This window comes from Mirounga leonina, unplaced genomic scaffold (assembly GCF_011800145.1).
Source record: "Mirounga leonina isolate KUSES-001 unplaced genomic scaffold, KU_Mleo_1.0 Mir_165, whole genome shotgun sequence".
NCBI lineage: Eukaryota > Metazoa > Chordata > Mammalia > Carnivora > Phocidae > Mirounga > Mirounga leonina.
Window position 1 is genome coordinate 44,691,639 of NW_023270415.1, and position 24,990 is coordinate 44,716,628.

General features: G+C 37.5%; 1 protein-coding gene across 6 annotated transcripts in view; it reads right to left on the reverse strand.

Moving 5' to 3' along the window:
• Positions 1 to 24,990, reverse strand: part of NIPAL2 (NIPA like domain containing 2) — a 74,060-nt gene that overhangs the window by 38,158 nt on the left and 10,912 nt on the right. For 5 of the 6 annotated variants that reach the window (XM_035011606.1, XM_035011600.1, XM_035011601.1 and 2 more), the window contains 2 exons: positions 15,484 to 15,552; positions 14,283 to 14,454 (listed from right to left, as the gene is read on the reverse strand). In XM_035011606.1, the coding sequence (XP_034867497.1) occupies positions 14,283 to 14,454; positions 15,484 to 15,552 (241 nt within the window). Of the gene's footprint in view, positions 1 to 14,282; positions 14,455 to 15,483; positions 15,553 to 16,376; positions 17,144 to 24,990 lie in introns of those variants that run through there. The other variant, XM_035011605.1, reaches the window with a different exon arrangement.

Consider the following 24,990-nt stretch of genomic DNA (forward strand, 5'->3'; position numbering starts at 1 on the left):
TATGGAAGAGTTATTTCGCTTAATGTGGTCAAGAGTTGATGCTCTAAGATCCATAGCAGGCCACGAGTGAAAGAAAAAGACAACTATAGGGCACCTGGGTGGCTCAGTCGTTAAGTGTCTGCCTTTGGCTCAGGTCATGATCCCAGGGTCCTGGGATCGAGCCCCACATAGGGCTCCCTGATGAGCAGGAAGCCTGCTTCTCCCTTTCCGCCTCCCCCTGCTTGTGTTCCCTCTCTCACTGTGTCTGTCTCTGTCAAATAAAATCTTAAAAAAAAAAAGAAAAGAAAAAGAAAAAGACAACTATAAATTGATCTGGTGCATGAGAATTCAGAAAGATCATACAAATTTGATCTGGGTTTCTTCTGTAATAGCCACCATAGGGATTAATAAATCAGAAGTTAAGCATCACATTTTTATATGTTAACAATCAAACTCAAGGGTAGATTTTTACAGGTGAGTTTAGATCTCTGTGTCTGTAGAATAGATAACTGAGGATTCCGTTTTTACATTTATATGTGCACTTTTAACTTAAATTCTCTTTTTACTAAAGGTTTAACAGTACAGAAGAGTTCAATTATTATTTAATGTGTTATACTATGGCCATTTTAAAACATTTTGTTCACCTTTATTTACTACTTCTCATATTTTACCCTTTATGACAACTTAATTTTTAAGATCCTTTTTAAAACTTGAGGTATAATTGACATACAACATTATATTAGTTTCAGGTGTACAACATAATGATTTGATATTTGTATTTGGGTTTTTTTTCCTTTTTTTTTTTTTAAAGATTTTATTTATTTGAGAGAGATAGCATATGCATGAGCGGGGAAGAGGGAGAGGGAGAAGCAGACTCCCGGCTGCTCAGGGAACCCAATGTGGGACTCGATCACAGAACCTCGGGATCATGACCTGAGCCAAAGGCAGATGTTTAACCAACTGAGCCACCCAGGCGCCCAGGGTTTTTTGTTTGTTTGTTTGTTTGTTTGTTTATTTATTTTTTAAGATTTTATTTATTTGAGAGAGAGAGAGAATGAGAGAGAGAACACGAGAGGGGAGAGGGTCAGAGGGAGAAGCAGACTCCCTGCTGAGCAGGGAGCCAGATGTGGGGCTCGATCCTGGGACTCCAGGATCATGACCTGAGCCGAAGGCAGTCGTTTAACCAACTGAGCCACCCAGGCGCCCCAGTTTTTATTTATTTTTTAATTGAAGTATAACTACATACAATGTTATATTAGTTTCAGGGATAGAATGTAATGATTCAACAATTCTATACATTTCTCAGTGCTCATCAAGATTAGTGTACTCTTTTAAAATTTAATTTTTTATTTGAGTAGAGTTGACACACAATCTTACATTAGTTTAGGTGTACAACCTAGTGATTTGACAGGTTTATACATTATGTTATGTTCACCTCAAGTATAGCTACTATATGTCCTTTTACATCATTATTACAATAAGCACTATATTCCTTATGCTGTGCCTTTTATTCTCATGTCTTATTCATTTCATAACTGGAAGCCTGTGTCTCCCACTTTTTTTTTTTTTTAAGATTTTATTCATTCGACAGAGAGAGACACAGCGAGAGAGGGAACACAAGCAAGGGGAATGTCTCCCGCTCTTCACTCATTTTGCCCAACCTCACCCCCCTCCCCTCTGGCAACCATCAGTTTGTTCTCTGTATTTATAGGCCTGATTCTGTTTTTTCTTTGTTTATTCATTTTGTGGTTTTGTGGGCATTCCCTTAAGTACCCCTAAAAATACTGAGCATCTTTTCATGTCTGTTGGCCATCTGTATGTCTTCTTTGGAAAAATGTCTATTCATGTCCTCTGCCCATTTTTTAATTGGATTGAGTTTTTTGGTGTTGAGTTGTAGAAGTTCTTTATATATTTTGGATATTAACCCCTTATTGGATATATCATTTGCAAGTATCTTCTCCCATTCAGTAGGTTGCCTTTTTGTTTTGTTGGTTTCTTTCACTGTGCAAAAGCTTTTTTTTTTTTTTTTTTTTGATGTAGCCCCAACAGTTTATTTTTGCTTTTGTTTCTCTTGCCTTAGGAGACATAGCTAGAAAAATTTTTCTACAGCTGATGTCAGAGAAATTACTGCCTATGTTCTCTTGTAGGGTTTTTATGGTTTCAGGTTTCACACTTAGGGTCTTTAATCCATTTTGAGTTTATTTTGTGTGTGGTGTCAGAAAGTGGTCCAATTTCCTTCTCTTGCATGCAGCTGTTCAGTTTTCCCAGCACCATTTGTTGAAAAGACTGTCTTTTCCCCACTGTATATTCTTGCCTCCTTTTCCATACAAGCATGGGTTTATTCCTGGACTCTCTATTCTGTTCCATTGATTTATGTGTCTGTTTTTGTGCCAGTGCCATACTGTTTTGATGACTACAGCTTTGTAGTATATCTTGAAACTTAGGACTGTGATCCCTCCAGCTTTGTCCTTCTCTCTCAAGACTGCTTTGTTATTCAGGTTCTTTTGTGGTTCCATACAAATGTTGGGATAATTTGTTCTAGTCCTGTGAAAAATGTTGGTATTTTGATAGGGATTGCATTACATCTGTCGATATTCGTATATATTGCAAAATGATCACCACATTAAGTCCAGTTAACATCAGTCACCATATATAGTTACAGAATATTTTTTTCTTATAATGAAAACTTTTAAAATTTACTCTTAGCAACTTTTAAATACGCAATAAAGTATTAGCTATAGTTGCCATGGTGTACATTACATCCCATGACTTATTTATTTTATGACTGGAAGTTTGTACCTTTTGACTCCCTTCACCCATTTCACCCACTCCCTTTCTCCCTGCCTCTGGCAACCACCAATCTGTTCTCTGTATATATAAACTTGGTTTTTTGTTTGTTTTTTAGATTTCACATAGAAGTGAGATAATATGGTATTAGTCTTTCTCTGATTTATTTCACTTAGCAGAATGCCCTCAAGGTCCATCCATGTTGTCACAAATGATAAGATTTCATTCTTTTTCATGGTTGAATAATATTCCATTGTGTATGTATACCTCATTTTTCATTTTTTTTATTATGTTCAGTTAGCCACTGTATAGTACATAATTAGTTTTTGATGTAGTGTTCAATGATTCATTAGTTAAGTATGACACCCAGTGCTCATCACAGCATGTGCCCTCCTCAATGCCCATCACCCTGTTATCCCCTCCCCCCACCCTCCTCCCCTCTGAAACCCCCAAATTGTTTCTCAGTGTCCATAGTCTCTCATGGTTCATCTCCCTCTCTGATTTCTCCCTCTTTGGATTTCCTTCCCTTCCCCTATGGTCCTCTGTGCTATTGCTTATGTTTCACATATGAGTGAAACCATATGATAATTGTCTTCCTCTGCTTGACTTACTTCACTTAACATAATCCCCTCCAATTCCATCCATGTTGATGCAAATGGTGGGTATTCATCATTTCTGATGGCTGGATAATATTCCATTGTGTATGCATACCTCATTTTTCTTTATTAATCCACTGATAGACACTTGGGTGGGTTGTTTCCGTATCTTGCCTAATGTAAATAATGCTGCAATGAACATGGGGATGCATATATATCTTTTACAGTTACTGTTTTTGTTTCTTTGGATAAATACCCAGAAGTGGAATTGCTGGATAATATGGTAATTCTATTTTTAAGTTTTGAGGAAACTCAATATTGTTTTCTGAAGTGGGTACACCAATTTACCTTATCACCTGTAGTGCACAAGGGTTCCTTTTTTTCCCACACGCTCGCCAACACTTGTTACTTCTTATCTTTGATAACAGCCATTCTAACAGGTATAAGGTGATATCACATTGTGGTTTTGATTTGCAATCGCCTATTGATTAGTGATTTCAAACATCTTTTTATGTAGTTGTTGGCAATCTGTATGTCTTCTTTGAGAAAAGTCTATTCAGATCATGTGCCCATTTTAAAAGTGGGTCATTTGTTGTTTTTGCTATTGAGTTGTGTGAGTTCTTTATATATTTTGGATGCTAACGCCTCATTAGATATACGATTTGCAAGTATTTTCTCCCTTTTAGTAGCTTGCATTTTCATTTTCTTGATTGTTTCCTTTGCTGTGCAGAAGCTTTCTAGTTTGATGTAGTCCCATTTGTTCATTTTTGCTTTTGTTGACTTTGCTTTTGGTGTCAAATCCAAAAAAATCATTGCCAAGACCAGTGTCAAGGGGCTTACTGCCTACATTTTCTTCTAGGAGTTTCATGATTTCAGGTCTTACATTCAAGTCTTTAATCCATTTAGAGTTAATTTTTGTGTGTGGTGTAAAATAGTGGGCCAGTTGCATTCTTTTGCATGGGGCTGTGCAGTTTTCCCAACACCATTTGTTGAAGAGACTGACCTTTCTCCAATGTATATTCTTGGTTCCTTTGCAGTAAATTAATTAAACATATATGGCTGGGTGTATTTCTGGGTTCTCTATTTTGGCCCATTGATCTGTGTCTATTTTTTTTTTTTAAGATTTTATTTATTTATTTGATAGAGACACAGCGAGAGAGGGAACACAAGCAGGGGGAGTGGGAGAGGGAGAAGCAGGCTTCCCGCTGAGCAGGGAGCCCGACGTGGGGCTTGATCCCAGGACCCTAGGATCATGACCTGAGCCGAAGGCAGACGCTTAACGACTGAGCTTCCCAGGCACCCCTGATCTGTGTCTATTTTTATGGTAATATGATACAGTCTTGATTACTATAGCTTTGTAATATGGTTCAAAACCAGGGCACATGATGCCTCCAGCTTTGTTCTTCTTTCTTAAGATTCCTTTGGCTATTTGGAGTCTTTTGTGGTTCCATACAAATTTTAGAATTGTCTTTTCTAGCTCTGCGAAAAATGCCATTGGAATTTTAATAGGGATTGCACTGAACCTGTAAATTGCTTTGGGTAGTACGGACATTTTAACAATATGAATTCTTCCAATCCTTGAGCACAGACTATCTTTCTATTTATTTGTGTCTTCTTCCATTTATGTCATAGTTTTCAGTATACAGGTCTCTTACCTCTTTGGTTAAATTTACTCCTAGGTATTTTATTCTTTTTCATGCAATTGTGACCACTTCTTAAAAGGCAAACGTAACCCAAAATTAAAACAATCAAGTATACTTTACTCAACTGTGATTATGGATATAATATTCTTACCTGATTCAGTTGTAAAAAACAAACCAAAAAAACCTTTGGTCCATGGGTTACAAATTCAAATGCCGATGGGGCCAATTAGGCAATCCTCTACAGAGGGCAAAATAATGAAGGTGGTGGGCTTGGGCAATGAAGGGTGATGGCCTATGGGTGGTAGACTGGTGTGATGAGGGCAGGTTGCTGTAGCTATGAGGACCAGTGGGGCCATGGTGACCTAGAATATACAAGATCAGTGAAAGGTGGCAGCCATAATTCAGCCCTAGCCAAATACAAGTCCAGGACTACCAAATCTGATTCTTTAAGGCAAACCACTTTTTCTGTGTCGTGGCCCAATTTTTAAACATGGGAAATTAGTTTATATTCTTTCAAAGCATTAAGCCAAACAAAACACAGCAAAGGTCAGATCTGACCTACAGGACACCAGTTTTTGGAATCTCATCTAGCCTGCAGTGAAAATTTCATCAATTTTCATTTAGTGTCATCCAATTTATTGTTTAACCTCTATGATCTGAAGAGAAACCAGGGTATATTTTTATACTATAGGAAAGTAGAAGACAAAGTAGTAAAGGAAACCGTTTTATAAAAAATAGCCCATGACATGAAAAGAACATATTTATATAATAATGCTACAAATAGATCCTCACATGTAAATATCTGGCTTGTGGTTTCTGACCACTTATAATGGCAACTTTATTGCACTGCTAAAAAGCAAACCACGAAAGCACTTTCCCGTCACTCACAATCAAGCTTCAAACATGTGGGCATGTTGAGCGTGCTCCCAGGCTTAATCAACTGTAATTGTATGGAAGTACTGACTACCCCAAAATTATCATTCCCTCTTAGTTGTAGAATTTTAGGGGGAACGTATGTCAATTACAATGTACTCCATGGAGTTAGGATTTGAAAATCTGAGGATGTGACAGTTTGAAAAATGTTTCTTTGTAGAGAAAAAATGTTGTCCTATCATATTGGCAGGAATAAAAGTGTCAAGTAATTCATGTTAATAAAAAAATTGCTATTGTCATTTATTGAAGATACTGCAGAAACTGTTCATAGTAATTTGTATAATTTCAAATAAGGAAATTCACCTGGATTGAGAATAATCAGTCTTTCTTTTCTATATTTTTCTTGACACACATTAGTGATTAAACTTGAAAAGACTCCAAAAAAGTAAAAACTCTTATCATTGAGAAGATAAACTCTGTATTATAAATTTATATAATAGCACATTACTTCATCAGGGGCAATTTCTCTAGAAAAACTTCGTGGCATCTTCAAAAAATCAGGATGAGTGGAAAAGACCTTTCAAATAGAGCTTTTTAGGTTTTAGGAATGCTTTCAGGTGAGTGCATGAGCAGACATAAAATGAGAACTTCAGAGTTTTATCTTGCACATTTTATTTAGGCTGGTTTGGGGACAAATCTGCTAAAGCAGACAACCCAACAAGCCACCAAAAAGGGGGAGATTTTCTGCATATTTCCAACATTAAAATAAATGCCTATGTGAAGCGCCCACAGGCAGCGCATGTGAAGCGCCCACAGGCAGCACATGTGGTCTGGAGCTCCAGTGATCTCATCCAGCCTGGCACTGAGCTCGGGGCTCCAAAGGACTGGGAGAATTCGCAGCATCTAGGTCTGTGGAAGGCTACAGGTCATTTGCTTATTGGTCTGTTTATGTTTCCTTTCATTTGTTTCTAATAAAAATCTTGGAGACCAAAGTTTCTGCTTGAGATGACTTCTTTAGAGTTCCAAAAGGCCTCACTAGGGCTTTCTGGCTACACCATGACCATCGCCTAATGGATTACAGACACACTTTAGCTCACAGCTCCATCACAGCACAAGAGAAATACACAAGACAACATATATTCCACATCATGAATTTCCATTTGAGCCGAAGCCAGCATGTTAGGGAAAAATCAGAGATGGAAAAGACTTATCGGTCATATGTCCCATTCTCTCCTCATTTTCTCAGTGCAGTTGGCTCTCCAACTGTCATCTGAATTAGCCCAGTCACACGGTGACTACTGCTCTTAGGAAATTATTCCAGGACCAAGGAGATCTTCCTGCTATTGATTCTATCATTCCATGTAAAATTCCAAGTGTTTGATCTCATGTAATTCACCTCAAGTTTAATCTATTCATTACCCACTTCTATTCATCTGGGCAATAATGAAGTAAAATAGCAAGTTTATGTGTCTCATACATTACCTGACATAGTGGATGCTCACTCAATACTTGTTCCTTAGCTTTATTTCTAAAGTACTGCCTGACTTTAACTTGGAAAAGGGTGATATATTCTGAGAACTCTCTTCTAATTACTTTAAATCAATACACTCAGGGGTATAGAACTGAAAAATATCATTGGTGCTTTCATTATGTTGTTTCTCCCACCCTCCCTGTCCCTGCAACAATCTCCCTTGTCACCCCTAGAAAAATTAATTTTATACTGACTAAGATCTCCCATGAATCTCCTTAATTCCATGTGACTTCAATTCTTTTGATTGTTGATGGCTGCGTGCTTTTTAACCATCTCTCAATGCTTAGGCATAGCACAGATATGGCATGAGGATGAGCAGAAAAAGGAAGATGTTAAATGTAAGGCTGCACTTTGTAGATGCACAAATAATCTAACTTAACCCCTGAAGGACAAGCTTATAAACTTTTATGTATAGAAGTGAATCTCCATGAGTTCCTTGCAGACATAATATGAATGAAATGCTTCACTATTATGCTTTTAAGCAAGTGTTTTTGCCTTCGAAGACCCTAGAACAGAACATCCTATCCTCATTTTATCAAAATTCAAATTCAAACCAGGCCTACAAGGCTGTATTGTATGATTTCCCTGCACTCTGCTTTCCCGGAGAAAGAGGATGGAAAGCAACCAGACATACACAGTCACGTCTCTTGGGTCTCAGTTAAATAAATGGTGAGGAAAGACATGAAGCAGGTCATCATGAAAATGATGAAAGTCGAATGGAGGGGAAAGGTAGGACCAGGACTGCTGTGTGTGTTTGAGCAGGTGACACAGTGCACAAAGATACCACCCACATTGCCTATCATGTCAATCTGTCTATTTCTCAGGACAATTTTATGCCGGGTGGTACCAAAGTGTCCTGCACTAATGAAACCGCTGTATTATGATGATTTGCAGACCAACAGAAATAAAGTATCATGAGAAAGGTTACCTTTTTCTATTCACAAAAAGGCACCAGATAGACAAGAAGAGGGTCCACGTGGGGTGCTAAGGAAACAGAGAATAAGCCTGCTTAATTTAGTCTAGAAGCAAAGAAAGGCCTTCTGAGAAGGGAAGGATTAGCAGTTTAAAATTTTATTGCAAACTGCACAGAATATCCAAATTATTTCTTTTTACTAGATTTCTAGTATAATAGTTTCTCTGAATACACATTCTCAAATGGCAGTTAGGCCTGAAAGAAATCAGTCCTTCACCCTCTCTGCAGTTAATTCGCAAGTACACAAAGGAGCTACGAGGCCAGAGCAAGAAGGCAGAAAGTTACACACACGTCTTAGGCTGCCGTGCTTTTCCTCTGACAAATTTCTGTGCGTGTGTGTTATGTGTGTGTTTAATGTGTTTTGTCTTGGTAGGTTATTTGGAGATTCTGGTATTTTCCAACATGTTTCAGTAGGGAGGATGTGGAGGCGTCAAAGGGTAATTGCTACTCGATGGCTGAACACATGAGCTGCGAGGATCCTACTTTTCTGCTCCCTGAAAATTAACCATGACATGGATAAGAACAATAAAAAGCTTTTCTTAAACTGGCTCCTCCATTTTAGAGAATTTAATCATCAGCCATCTTTCGGGGCCAGGGAACAGATGCCCTTATAATGAATACTGTTCTCTGTTTCTGTATCCAACACTGTTCTTAGGTGTTTGTGTTTACTCTGTTTTCTCCCCAGGACAACTTCTGAGGTAAGAACTCTTTTTATCTCCATTTTGCAGATTAGGGATCTGAGGCATAAACCTGTTTAAACTACTTGTGTGAGGTCACAGAGCTTTCCAGTGGCAGAACTGAGATTTGAACCCTAGATCTAGCTGTGTGGCCCCAGAGCACATGTTCCTGACCATTCAACTGCCCTGTCTTATTGGGACAAATATCCAGCCTAGGCTGTAGACCAGATTGAAAACATCCATTAAGGGGCACCTGGGTGGCTCAGTAGGGTAAGCAAGCGTCCGACTCTGGATTTCGGCTCAGGTCATGATCTCAGGGTTGTGAGATCAAGCCCTGTGTCGGGCTCCACGCTCAGCGCGTGCAGTCGGCTTGCCCCTCTCCCTCTGCTCCTCCCCCCACTCACTTGCTCTCTCTCCCTCTCTTAAATAAATAAATAAATAAAATCTTAAAAAAAAAAGAAAAACATCCATTAAGCTTTCTTACTTAACAGAAATACAACATCCAGAATTAGCCACACTGCCAGTATAACGAGCATATTAGTCAGAATGAGCTTTTGGACCTATTGCTCAGTGAGAAAAATAGGGTAAAAGTGCAAGGTGACACAAGGATACGAGGGCTCTGACATTCTCAAAAAGCTGGACCCAGGCCTGGGCATTCATATCTGCTAGGATCATTCCCCATTATCCAGTCCTTGAGACTCAGGCAGGCTCGATAACTCACCGGAGCCGGGCAGTGGAGATCGGATAATGATTCATGTGAGCATGGCCTTAAGAATTCCCTAAAGGGGGCGCCTGGGTGGCTCAGTTGGTTAAGCGACTGCCTTCGGCTCAGGTCATGATCCCGGAGTCCCTGGATCGAGTCCCGCATCGGGCTCCCTGCTCGGCAGGGAGCCTGCTTCTGCCTCTGACCCTCCCCCCTCTCATGTGCTCTCTCTCTCTCATTCTCTCTCTCTCAAATAAATAAATAAAATCTTTAAAAAAAAAGAAAAAAGAAACTCTTCCTCTGGGGCGCCTGGGTGGCTCAGTTGGTTAGGCGACTGCCTTCGGCTCAGGTCATGATCCTGGAGTCCCTGGATCGAGTCCCGCATCGGGCTCTCTGCTCGGCAGGGAGCCTGCTTCTCCCTCTGACCCTCCCCCCTCTCATGTGCTCTCTCTCTCTCATTCTGTCTCAAATAAAAAAAAAAAAAAAAAGAATTCCCTAAAGGTTTTCTGCAGAACTGCTGTCATTTGAGGATGCTTCATATAAAACTATTTTGTGGTCAGCAGGTTCTGGGAACCTGGCCTACTGCATCCGTCTCTGAAGGACTCACAGTGTGCGTGGGCCCGTCCTGGGGTGCGCTCCGCCAAGCCCTGCACTCATGAAACTGGCCTAACAGTTACCGTGCAATATCACAGAAATCGGTCTGACTGCGGAACTCTCTGTTTCTCGGGACCCCTCTGGTGCCACCAGTAAAACTGGTGTTGAGGGCTGGCTGCTTCAAGGTGAGCATGGCAGCGAGACACGGCAGCGCACACAGAAGGGGGACGGAAGGCTAGGCAGGAAGGGGGCTGGAGGCAGGAACGTGAGAAGAGCACAAACTGAAATAGCCATAATGCCTACCACAGGGTTTCTTATATGCTAGTCCTAAGAACAATCTGTTCCACCGAAGTTACAAAGGGAAAAGGACTTTTGATGATGCAGGACAAGACGGCAAGTCTGACGTATTAGCAGGCCTGGCATGTTGTGTGCAGTGAGACCAGAACACAGGATTACCTACCCGGGATCTCTTCTTACTTCTGGAAGGGAGAGAGGAGCACAGTGTTGGTGCGAATCAGATCACCTAAGCAGAGGAAGGAAGATGGAAGAAAGTACCTACCCTACGTTGGAGCTCCAACTTTTTTTAAGCTGTTCTGGATTTTAATGTTCTTTCCTTCTTTTTTTTTTTTAATTTTATTTATTTTTTTAAAGATTTTTTATTTATTTATTTGACAGAGAGACAGCAAGAGCGGGAACACAAGCAGGGCGAGTGGGAGAGGGAGAAGCAGGCTTCCCGCCGAGCAGGGAGCCGGATGCAGGGCTCGAACCCAGGACTCTGGGATCATGACCTGAGCCGAAGGCAGACGCTTAACCAACTGAGCCACCCAGGCGCCACCCCCCCGCCCTTTTTTAATTTTAAAAACAACAAGAGATAGAAGAAAGGCCAGAAAAGAATAGGCAAACTCCCATTCCATGCAACATACAATATCTTTTTTTTTGTTTGTTTTTTTAAACTCAGAAGGAAGTCTGATTTCTTTCATGAATCTCCCAAGAAATAATTAGAGGAAAAATTCCAGCACAGAAAAATGTGGACACTCTTCTGCCTCATCTGTAGACAGAGCCATATGATATAGCTATTTTAAAAATACTTTCCTTTTTTGCTCCAGGCCCTTTAGAGTTTCTAGAATCTTTGTAAGGAATCTCAGGGTGGTAGGGGTTTGTTCGGAGCAATATTCTCAATCACCAATGGTCCATAACCCACCCAAAACACTTCACAATAACCTAAATTCAGCTCAGGAATGCTGTGGGAATATTACTCATGAGCATATATTACTGTTTGAAAAGATTGTAAAGTAGGAAATGGTTTGTATTTGAGGCTTTAAGTTTTGTTTTTTGGTTTTGGTTTTTTTTTTTTTTTTTTTACTTCTTTGAATCATTTTATGGGCAGAGAGGGGGGTTGCTAAAAAGGTTTTAACACTGAAATGTTAATTGGGGCTAAGAGCACACAAGGAAAAATGATCTGTAGCATTAAGAAAGTTGCATCTGTCAAACCAGTGGGCTCAGAGTTTGAAGGTAGGTAGACTGGCCCCATGGGAACTTGGGGAGGACAAGACACTGTCTAAGGTGAGTGAGAAAACTTAAGCTTCCTATTATTAATGGGAGTTTTGCACAAGTCAAGCCAAGATGAGCAGCTTCACAGGCAGCTTCCCTGAAGGTCTGCAAGGGGTATCAAGGGACCTTTAATCTCTGGCAACTTCCAAATTCTCACTTTAGGTCCCACAGGGCCTGGTTGTATTTCATTTCTGTGAAATCCTGATCATTATAAGAAATCGAGCCACACTGCCCTTTCTTTGAGCTAGCTGGAGTAGCTCTCTTTTTCTTGTTCCCAGAGAAAAGGATTCCCAGTACCTGGGAGACTCGAGATAAATGGAGAATTTCATTACAATGTGGTATACTCAACCCTCCCCCAGGTGTCTGTTTATATTCCTGGACACTTTTTTGTCTATTTCATGGAAGCTAAGCATAAAGCAAAACAAGAAATAAAAACGAAAACCAGCTCTAAATATACAGTCATTATGAAGAATAATACAACATTTTCAGAACAACTGGGGCCTGTAGAGGTCCCAAGGTTACAATATAACTAGATCTTTTATCTATTATTCCTCAGATTTTGAGAAGACAGAAGAAATCCATAATGTCCATGTACATGGTATGTGTAGCAAAGAGAAGATATGCTAAAATTGCTCATTTTATTAGAATGTTAAAAATGGCAAATGATTACATAAATTGTGTGCCTACTCAGAGTAGTAACAAGATGGCATTTTTAACTGAGCAATTTTTAGAAAGCTGAAAAGGAGTTCTTTGCTAAATATTCTACTATAGTATACCATGAAAGCATTTTAAATAAAATATTTTGAGTGGTTAAGAGGGGGAAACTACTATCAAAATAAATTAAATTCTTTTTGAATATATATTATTTCGGTTTAAAGCTATGCTTTCTTTAAGAATATCATACTTTTTTTGGAGAAATATGAAAATTGGGACAGGTGAGTGCATCTTACGCTTGATCTAGTTGTTACCAGACAATGACCATCAACTCATTTCTACTTCAGTGGTTTCAAACTCACAGACATTTAAAAACATGCTGTTTCCATAGCAGCAAATAAAGAGTAAAACTAAAAAGCTTTTATTGATTTTAACAAGGCTTAGAAAATTTATTCATCTTTTTAGCAATGATTTTTGCTCTTTTTTTTTTAGTCTTTAGTAACATCTCATGTTCTCTTTTCTAGATATATTTAGTAAATCATAAATTTTGAAAGTAGGTTAATTCTGACATTACTATAAAATTACACATTCTTATAGTAATGTAGAATACCAATATTTAATTCTTTTTTTAAAAGATTTATTTTAGGGGCGCCTGGGTGGCTCAGTCGTTAAGCGCCTGCCTTCGGCTCAGGTCATGATTCCAGGGTCCTGGGATCGAGTCCCACATCAGGCTCTCTGCTCCGCGGCAAGCCTGCTTCTCCCTCTCCCTCTGCTCCTGCTCTCTCTCTCAAATAAATAAATAAAATCTTTAAAAAAATAAAAAAATAAAAAATAAATAAAAGATTTATTTTAGAGAGAGTGCGAAAGGGTGTGCACAAGCACGAGCATGTGAGCCGGGGGAGGGGCAAAGGGGGAGGGGGAGAGACAGAGAGAGAATCTTAAGCAGGCTCCAGGCCCAGCACGGAGCCCACAGGACTCTATCCCACAACTTTGAGATCATGACCTGAGCCTAAATCAAGAGTCAGACACTTAACCAACTGAGCCACCCAGGCACCCCAATATTTAATTATTTTTTAAAAAATAATTATTTATTTATTTATTTATTTAATTTATTTGAGAGAGAGAGAGCACAAGCAGGCAAGAGGGGCCAAGGGAGAGGGAGAAGCAGGACCCCCCCTCTCCCCCCCAGGAGCAAGGAGCCTGATGCGGGACCCAATCCCAGGATGCTGGGATCATGACCTGAGCTAAAGGCAGAGCTTAACCGACTGAGCCACCCAGGTGCCCATATTTAATTCTTAATGTAAAAGAGATACTGAACTATGGAGTCAAGATCAGGCATCAAACACTCGAAGTACATGTAATGTCAGTTTAACATATGAATAAAGTATGATGTATTATGAATGCTTTTAGATAATTCATTAATAATTTAAAAAGCATGGTATAACGTTTGCTGTTCCTGTTAATTTATTAAGATGCAGACACTGGAAATCAGGCTTTTAAACATAAATATTACAGTTACAAAGTGCAGGTTTCTTCGTGAGTAATGTGGCAGCATGATGGCGGATCAGTGAAATCAGTGTAATTGTTCCAAGTTAAAGTGCTAAGAAAACAGGAAGTAGACTTTCTTCTTTTATTCATATGTTGTTCAAGTTACATGATTTTTGCCAGCTATTCTGATTTCTAAAAATTTCTATTTGTCAAAACACAGAGAAATGGCTCACCTGTAACAGACACACAGCCTAATGGTGCGATGAGAGTAATGGGAGCAAATCCGTAGGCTGCAAAGTTGCCCATCTCCCCCACGGCCATGAGAGCGGCCCCAGCCCACCACAACATGCTCTTGAAGTAGGGCCTTGGGTGTTCCTGGTGCGCCAGCTGGACATGAGAATATTTCTGGAAGTAAATCAGAATGCAAATAATATTTCTACCCAATTAAAACTTGCTTTGAACATTTTTTGGTCCTATGCATTTGCATCATGGCTTTTAAGTTTATTTGCCAATTATTACAGAGCAATTATTATGGTTTTCTGCTTGTTCCAAACATATTAACTGCAGAAGCGACTGCCACTGACAGAGAATTTTGTGGTGGAAAGGGCCTTCCTTACGTAGAAATTTTACTTAATTCTCATAACTGTGAAATTAGTATTAGTAATTGCTCTCCAAAGATGAGCAGTGTGCTAAAGAATTAAGTGTCTTTTTAGTTCACCACACCACAACACTTCCTTTAGAATGTCAAAAAAGTCCAGATGCCAAAATAAACATTGATGAAATAAAAATAATAAGTTACTCAAGAAAACCTGTTTGGAAAGGGATTTAAATGTATGAGTCAAAGCAGCTACCACAATAAACATAGCAGGGCAGATGCTTTGCTGGTATGGGGTCCGGTAGTAGAAGCTTGTTTATACATGGTAAGAGTGTTTCTTTGTATTTGAAACATCTACATTCCTGGAAAATTGGCCGTTAAATAAAGCCCTATTTCCTTATTGATTTGATGATGCCTGAACCTACTTTCTACTAAGAAGTATGTACCATTCTAGATTACATTTAAAAACTTTAAAAAAAATAAAAGTGCTAGAAGAAAACGCAGAACATTAAAAATAAATCTTGTTTATGCCAAGATTATGAACATCTTTGGTACAAATTTGTGGTACATATTCACAAGCCACCAAGGCATCTTGCCTCAGCCATGTAATATTATTAAGAGGCCCACAAAAACATTTAATTTCTTTTAAAATCAGAAGAAGAAGAAGTGAATGCAATCCAGCCTAGACTCTATTTGTCTTTATATCAATGAGGTCATAAAATATAATTGTTTATATATTTTTGTGGAAGAAGGATCCCCAAGAGGTGCCTGAGGCACCTTGAAGTCATCATGTGTTCCTGGATCAAACTATAGAGTTAGAAAAATAAGCTACTTCTTACCTGAATATTTAGGGAAATACTCATTACCAAATTTCCTAAAATGGCTAGCAAAACTCCCAAAAGGTGAATCTGTAAAAGAAAATGTTTTCTTTTTAAAATAGCACTTGTAAGATACTTCCTAAATATCCAAAAAAAAATGCCCAAAAAACCCCAAACAAAACAAAAACCAACAAAATTTAAGTTGATACATTTCATTCGTTTTTTTCATTCAGCAAGTATTTACTTAGCACCCATTTGCTAGGGTCGTTTGGATTATGAATAGTGGTTTTACTAGGATCTGTCTTTTTCACTTTAGTCAAATATTATTTTTTAGAACTAGCGCAATCCTTTACTGAATTCTCCAGATATTTGCCTCATTGACTCAAATAAAGAAAATAGTTACCAGATTCTGACTTTTTCTCACTAAGGTGCTTCTTATTTGTCCTTTCTGTTGACTTTCCTCAGCAACGCCTCTGATCATGGTGTTCATTGCCTCAAGGATGGACTGTATAATTGTTGCCCATCTTGTCTCCCTCGCTCCTTTCTCTTTCTATATTCTGGAGGACTGTGGTATGAAGGAAAGAGTGCTGGCCTTGGAATGAAAGGATGTATCTGAGATTCAGATCTGCTATTTTCTAATGGGTGACTCTGAGGAAGTTATTTCAGTTCCCTGGCCTCAGGAAACAAAGACGTTGAATAAGATGTTTTCAAAATCCCTTTATTTCTAAAGTTCTATGATCTCCATGGGAGACAGACTACATTTTCCCACCACTTCTCTGATCAAGAACCCACAGTGTTTCTCTACAGTCAGCTACATCGAATATAAAACTACCATACCACCTCCCCATAATCTGTCCTCATCCTGACCATCCAATCAGCCACAGCATATTTAATGTACCCTCTACCTCAGGTACCTGGCGCTCGATGTTCTCCAGTCTGTCACACTTTGTCTCCCCTCTCGTCTAGAGAGAACAGTGTCCTTCCTCAGCCCATTCTGGTCTACTTCACCCTCCTGGCCTGCTGAGGTCTGCCTCTCTGAGACCCGTTCACATCACCACAGCCCATCCTTACTTTCTCAGACTCTAAATGGTAAGTGCTTTTATTTCTTCTTTTACGTTGTCATGTGCATCATTACGTTCTATGGATGGATGGCAAATTGAGGGAAAAGGACCATGTCTTAGGCTTCTATTGGATCGTCTACACCATCTACTTTACAAAATTCAGGGCTCTTGAAAAACACTGGCTGGAAAAAGTATATAATGATTTAAAACAAGAACTAAAAAGAGATTTAAAAATAAGTTCTTACACATTGCCCAAGAAATTTACTATAGAGAGTGCATGTATTATTTGATGACTTCAAAAGATACATTTGCTGCTCCTATCTAGGTTCAAAGGTGTCACATCTTGTAGCAGTATAAATTAGCAACAGTATCAGGGATCTTTGCCCTCCTTTTTTTTTTTTTTTTTTTTTACAGTACATGACTTCTAGCTAGCTTCAAATTCCAAGGAGTTATTTGAATTTCAAATGAATATTATAATCACAAGGAACCCTTCCAGCATGCAAAATGTCTTGGAAGTTTTAGAACTTTATTATATGTGCTGAAGTGAAATTCAGTGTTTTTAAAAAATGAAGGAGAAAAGTTGAAAACCCATTTAATAGTTGATATACAATATCCATAGCCTTTAATCAGTTAAGAATTTTCTTTTCCTAATAAAGTCACTTGGCAATAATTCTGATCACTATTCCTCATGGGGAAAAACTGTATCATAATAAATTGTGCTATTTCCATGCTTTCAATTTATAATTGAATGCATTTGGCAGTAATCAGGAAAATAAAGATTCAGGAGAAGTTCGGGATTGAATGGATGATTATGAAATCTTCCATAATTATAACAGTAAATTATAGAATAGAAATAACTTACTTCAGTTCTTTAAATCATTCACTGAGTAGTTTAAACACCACCAGGCTGAGTGTTTAGAAATCGGCAATGATTGCTCAGATATGACACCAAAAGTGCAGGCAACAAAAGAAAGAATAGATAAGCTGGAATTCATCAAGATTAAAATCTTTTGTTCAACAAAGGACACTATTAATGGAGTGAAAAGGCAATCTACACAATAGGAATAAATATTTGCAAATCATGTATCTCCTAAATATTGATATCCAGCATAAAGAACTCCTACAATTCAGTAACAAATTAACAACCCAATTAAAAATAGGCAAAGGACTTGTATAGACATTTCTCCAAAGAAGATATACAAATGGCCAATAGGCACATGAAAAGACTTTCAACAGCACTAATCACTCAGAACATGCAAATAGAAATCACAATGAGCTACCACCCATTCAAATGGCTACAATTAAAAAACAACAACAACAACAGAAAATAACAAGTGTTGGAAAGGATGTGGAGAAATTGGAACCCATGTGCACTGCTGAAAAGGATGTTAAATGGTATAGTTGCTGATCATACACCATATATAAGAATTAACTCAAATCAAAGACCCAAGTTAAGAGCTAAAACTATGAAATTCTCAGGAAAAAACACAGAAATAAACCTTCATCATCTTGGATTTGGCCATGGATTCTTATAGATAAGACATCAAAGGCATAAGCAACAAAAGAAAAAATAATTGGACCTTATCAAGATTAAAAACTTTTGTGTTTCAAAGGACCCTATGAAGAAAGTGAAAAGACAACCCATAAAATGGGAGAAAATATTTGGAAATCAAATATCTGATAAGGGACTTTTATCTAGAATATATATATAGATACCTTAGAACTCAATAACAAAAAGACAACCCAATTAAAATTGGGCAAAGGATTAGAATAGACATTTCTCCAAAGAAGACAAATGGCTAATAAACACATGAAAAGATGTTCAACATCATTAGTCATCAGGTAATGCAAAAAGAAAACACAGTGATATACCACTTCACACCATTTAAGATGGTTGTAATCAAAAATAATAACAGGTATTAGCAAGGATGTAGATAAATCAGAAGCCTCATACACTGCTGATGGAAATACAAAATGGTGCAACTACTTTGGAAAACAGTCTGGCAGTTCCTCAAAAATGTAAGTGTGGAATTTCCATTTGACTCAGCAATTCCACTCCTAGGTATATATCCAAGAGAAATGAAAGCATATGTCTACAGAAACATTTGTACACAAATGTCCATAGCAGTATTACTCATAATACAGCCAAAAGGGAAAATGACTCAAATGTCCACCAACTAATGCATAAATAAAATGTAGTGTATTCACACAATGGAATATCATTTACCCATAAAAAGGAATGAAGCACAGATATACGCTACGACCTGGATGAGTCTTGGAAAATTTATGCTATGTAAAAGAATCTAGTCACAGAAGACCACATGTTATATGATTCCTTATATATTAAAGGTCCCGAGTAGACAAATCTATAAATAGAGAAAGCAAATAAGTGGTTGCTTAGGCCAGGTAAGGATGCAGGGCTCAGGGATGACAGCCAAAGGGTGGAGGGTTTCTTTTTGAGGTGATGAAAATGTTCTAAAATTGATTGTGGTGAGGGTCACACAACTCTGCGAATATACTAAAAACCAGTGAATTGTACACTTTAAAATGAGTGAGCTGTTTGAGTTGTGAACTGCATTTCAATAAAGTTGTTCCAAACAATAATTTTTAATACACAAAGTATTTACACCTTTTTTTTGGCCCAAAGAAATAAAATGCTACCAATGTAGCTCACTTTCTTACAGTCTCTTCTCCCTTCCAGAGATAAGAAACATTTTTCTCAAGTTGATATAGATCAATTTCTTTCCTAGATTTGCTTTTATCTTTGCTTACTGATTTTTTTCATCTTCTTCATTTAGACACTTAACTCATTAGCTTTTCCTCTTTCTTCCTATCTAATAATGCATACAAGCACAGCTATACATATTCCTATAAGTACACCCTCTGTTTTAGCTCCATGCTTACTTTAGGCATTTAGTTCATTGGCATTTACTTCTAAATATTTCCTAATTATTTTATTATTTTTATCTGAACCTTATTCAAAGGTCTGTTTTTTAATATTTCTAAATGAATTGGGGTGTTGGTTATTGCTTTGTTACCAATTTCTAATTTTATTGAGCTGTGGGCAGAAAACAGGCTGTGTGTAAATTAACATTTGCTTTTTGACCTACTATATGGTATAAACTGAAATTTATTTTGTGACTTAATAGTGAATGGTCAAGTTTTATAAGTATTCCATGTATGCTTGAAAAGAGAGTATTTAATTGTTGGGTTAATACATTCTATATAAATTTTGCTATCTATCTATCCATCCATCTACCCATCTCCATTAATTCATTGCTCAAATCTCTGCTACCTTAATACCAATGTAGGTATATTAAAAGTATAACTATGAGCATGGATTTATCCATTTTCCTTTTAAATATACTGAATTTTGCTTTAAAAAATGTAAAGTGCTATAGTGTTGGTATATATAAGTTCAGGATTGTTTTATCTTCTCAGTTAATTGTTCCTTTTATCATTATATATTGACTCTTTTAATCTCAATAATGTTTTCACTTTAATGTTTATTTTATCTGATATTACTATAATATAGCTGCTTTCTTTGGATATTTGCCACTTTCCACATCACTTACTTTCAATATTTCTGTGTCATTATATTTAGTCAGGCCTCTTATACATTGAAAATAACTGAACTAAAAAAACAAAACAAAACCTGAGACTTTCTGTTAAATGGGAAGTTTGGTCCATTTTATTTATTGTGATTATAAGTACATTTTCATTTGTTTCTACCATCTTTTTTTTGTATTTGTAGTTATTTTGTTTTTTCTTTGCTTTCTAGTTCCTCCTTTCCTCTATCTTGTTGGATTGGTTAATCATTCTTTACTTTTCTCCTTCCCCTACTCATTTGGCTAGGAAGTTATATATCTTATTTATTTTCTTTTAGTAATTATTGTTAAGTTTTAAAAACTTTTTATTTTGAAATACTTATTGACTCACAGTAGGCTGTAAAGAAATGTAAAGGTAGGTCCTGTGCGCTCTTCCCCCAAACTCCCCTCAAAGTCAACATCTTACACAACTATAATGAAACATCAAAGTCAAGAAAGCAGCATTGGTAAAGCTCTTGTTCAAATTTTACCAGCTATGCTAGCTAGCACTTGTGTGTGTGTGTATATATGTGAGAACAAGATACTCATCTGTACCATCATCACAAGATTCCCTTGTGTTACCCCTTTATTGATACACCCGTCTTCTTCCCCTCCCCATCTCTAACCTATAGCAACCACTAATCTGTTCTCCATCTCTAGAATTATATTAATTTACATATGCTACTTAAATGGAACCATGCCGTTTATATACTTTTGAAATTGGCATCAGCCTTGACGTTCATCCAAGTTGTTGGATCAATAGTCCATTCCTTTTAAATGCTGAGTAGTATTCCATGGTATGGATGTACCACAATTTATTTAACCACTCACCCACTGAATGACATTTTGAGTAGTTTCCAGTTTTTGGCTGTATGAATAAAGCTGCTATGAACACTGTGTACAAATTCTGTATGAAAGTAAGTTCATTGCTCTGGGATAAAGGCCAAAAGTGTAACTGCTGGATCATGTGGAAAGTCTATTTTAAGTTTTGAAAAGAACTGCCAAAATATTTTCCAGAGTAACTGTCCCATTTTACATTCCCAACAGCAATATATGAGTGATACAGTTTCTCTACTATTCTATTTATCTTGCATTCTTGATATAAATTCTAATGTTAATCAACATTCCCAACCTCCTGAACATTATAAAAATTTTTGTTTTAATGACATTCTCTCCTCTCCTATGGTCTTAATGGTATATTAGCTCCACCTTGCTTTTATATCCTCACATTAGTCATTGTTATGATTGTTTCATACAATCAATACTTGCCTTATTTATCCATGTTTATTTCTTTGCTCATCATTGCTCTTTTGAAAAAAAAAACAGCTTTGAGATATAATTCACATACCATCACGTTCACCCTTTTAAAGTGTACAATTTAATAGCTTTCAGAATATTCAGAGTTATGCAACTATCACCACTATCTGATTTCAGAATATTTTCATCACCCCCCAAAACAAACTCTACACCCATTAGCACCCATTTCCCATTCCCTCCTCCCCTCAGTCCCTTGCAACCACCAAACTACTTTCTGTGTGGATTTGCCTATTGTGGGCATTTTATATAAAATGACTCATAACAATATGTGACCTTTTGTGTCTGGTTTCTTTCACTTAGCATGTTGTTTTCAAGGCTTACTATGGTATAGCATGGATCAGCATGGATCAAGAATGTAGAATATATCATTCCTTTGTATGAAATATTCCATTGTAAGGATTTATCACATTTTATTTACATATTCATCAGTTGATGGACATTTGGGTTGTTTCTACTTTTTGGATATTAACATTCTGGCATCTTAATTTTCTTTCTGGGTTCAGTGTCCTTCCTGAAGAAACCTTTAGTAGCTCTTTCAATGAAATCTTTGAGTTCCAGTTCTCTGTTATTCTGCAAATACCTTTATGTCATCTTTCCCCTTGAGTATAGAAATGCAGGCTGACAGTTACTTCATTCAGTGCTCTGATGATATAATATCTGGGGCTGCTTGTTGTTGAGAAGTAAGTTGTCAACCTAATTGTTGCTCCTTTGCAGATGGTCTGTCATTTTTCTCAGGATGCTCTTAAGATTTTGTCATTGGTTTTCAGCAGTTTCACTAGTTTTTCGGTATGTGAATTAGTTTTTGCTTAGGACTCATGCTTCCTCAATTTGAGGATTCATGTCTTTCACCAATTTGGTTAAGTTCTCAACTATTATCTATTTGAATGTCCTCTCCCTTTTGTTCTATTCTCTCCACATAGAACTCCTGTTATCAGTAATGTTAGATTCTTAAATACTATCCTTCTTGTTTCCTGTTAATATCATATTTCCAACTCTTTATCTCTTAATACTGTATTCTGGACAATTTCCTCTGACAGAAGATCTGTTCTAGGTTAGCTTTTCTGACTTCTGTCCTCTGAATTGAGTCTTTACACACTTCTATGTCTACATATATTCTACAATACTGCGATGATTTTGTACAAGTTCATTTTTCCTCTAGACTATAAGCTCCTTGAGGGCAGAGCTGTGACTTACTTGTCAACTCATTTTTGTAACCCTAATGACTAGTATAGGACCTGGCAGAATGATGTTGTTTATTAAATGCTTTTTGAACTGATTATAAACTGTCTAGAAATAGCACATTTTGGCCTTTGGTCCTAGGAAGATCTCAAAGGGAATATTTTGTAATCAACTGGAGTTTGAATATACTAAGCTCTCAGTTTTTGTGAGAACACAAACTTTTCCCAGAATTCAGATTTCAACAATTAAGAGTTTCCACTAGTGTGCAATAAAAAGCTGCTTGCTGACATTTAAAATCTAGTTAATTCATATTATACAAAGAACAAGTAATATATAGGTATTAAAGCAGGTGTCAGAAACAGTTTCCTGATAAACTCAGTATATCTGATTCTTTATTTTTTCTGAAACTTTACCTAATTATTCAAGGTTAATTGCATACTCATTAAATTCATTTCACACATAATTATAAATAGTAGTAATAGAGTAAATCCTCATTAATGCCCCTAATTGAAGGGGAGGAATACTTCAAATTTGCAGTGTTTTTAAAAGAAGGTGGTTTAATTACCTTCAAGAACATACAGTAACTTGAAGTAACCAATATTAAATGCTGTTTCCAATTAGAGGCTCTGGTAAATGTGCTTTAATGACTACAAAATCCTCATCTGCAATCAAGAGTATCATTTGCATACAGTGAGCAGACCCTTATAAACTGCCATTTAAATTAAAGCTGTCTTGTTTACATCATTACTTTACTCAGAGTGTTCTCTGTTTTCTAGCATTTTAGAATTAGTGGGAGTTTAGATCTCCTCTCCTTCCCCCACCCCCTTTCTCCCCTTGTTGGTTTGGAGACTGCTCAGGAAAGAGAACAGAGGGGCTTGTGCAAAGTCACATAGCTAGAATCAGGCAAATTTTGGCCCCAAGCCACCCAGCTCATGTCTGAACCACTATGTCTTCGCCGACTGCAATCAGTAACCTTCTGGCTAGTCATTGTCAATTTACTACAATTTTAAAATTGCAAAATCTGTTTCTTTTTCTCAGCACAAGTCAAATAAAGCAAAGATAATAATCGAAAGGAAAGGTTGCTCCACCGCTCAATAATGCAGTTAGAAGTACAGGCCGGACACACAGAAAGATGCCCTTAGTTTGTTCAGTGCTCTCTCTTGTCACCACTGTAGCTTAATTCCTGACTTTTCCAGGATGTCTTGGCAAACAGATGGTGGGAGCCACAGCAAACAATTTATCTGGAATGAGATTCAAAATATCAGCACTGACAAGTATCAAGGATGTTTTTGTTTTATTTGGAATAACAATCTTCTATCCTACCTTTTGTGCCAAGAGTGTTCTTTAGATATTTTGCGTAAAGTTACTGACCTATAATCCATGGGTGGGGTGGGGGTGGTTTGGCCAGATGGAGGTGGGATATAACACGGGTGTGTGGAGTTGGTCATAGTATGTCCTGGTTCTGACTTTGAACTCAAACATATTCCTGGCTCTGCCTTCAAAACATAAATTCAGAATCAGACTCCAGTGGAGCTAGTGTGTGGTTCCAAAGAACCATAGATTCAGAGCTAGTTTTGAATGCTATAATAGTCATATTCACCTTGCAACTGGAATAATGCTATGTCTCCTATTCCAGGCAGTAAAATATGCCTGAACACGCAAGTGACAGATTTAGTTTTTAGTGCTGGAAATACCACAGCTTGGGTGATTTAGGTCAACTAGTCCCTGTGGGAATGACTGTAAGAGCCTCAATCTGCAAGGGGATGAAATGTCTGAGAAATGGGTGTTCAGTTCACCCCATGTCACAGGAAACTCTTAGGAACGAGCTTACTGTTTTGCATTTGCGCCTTGTAAACTGGTAGACAATTACCTCCCCTCCAGAACAATTAAGAAGGGACAGGAGGACATCCAAATTCTTAGTAATACTTCGTAATATTTAAGTATTAGGAGTGAAGACTCATAGTGTATACAACTTACTTTGAAATGGCATATTACAATATAAAGTAAAAAAAAAAAAACATACAGAGAGAGAGAACAAACAAATGTTTCACAATGTTCACAACTGGTGAATCTCCAGGTGAAGGACATGTGGTGTTCATTGTTCTACTCTTCCTCACTTTATATAAGTTGGAAAATTTTCAAACTAAGAAGTTAAAAAACCACTGCTTTACAGACTCAATGAAGTTAAAGGGAATATGGATTCACTTAAAAAGAGTTAAAAGAGGAGATGACAAGAAAAGCAAGAAATATAAAGCAAGCCGGTTGAACCAAGGAAAGATATTAAGGGGGAAAATAAAACGACTGCACAACTTAAAACCACGTGCAGACACTGCTTAGGAGAAATGCACAAAGTGGAGGAAAAGGACACGAAATGCAAGGGGTTA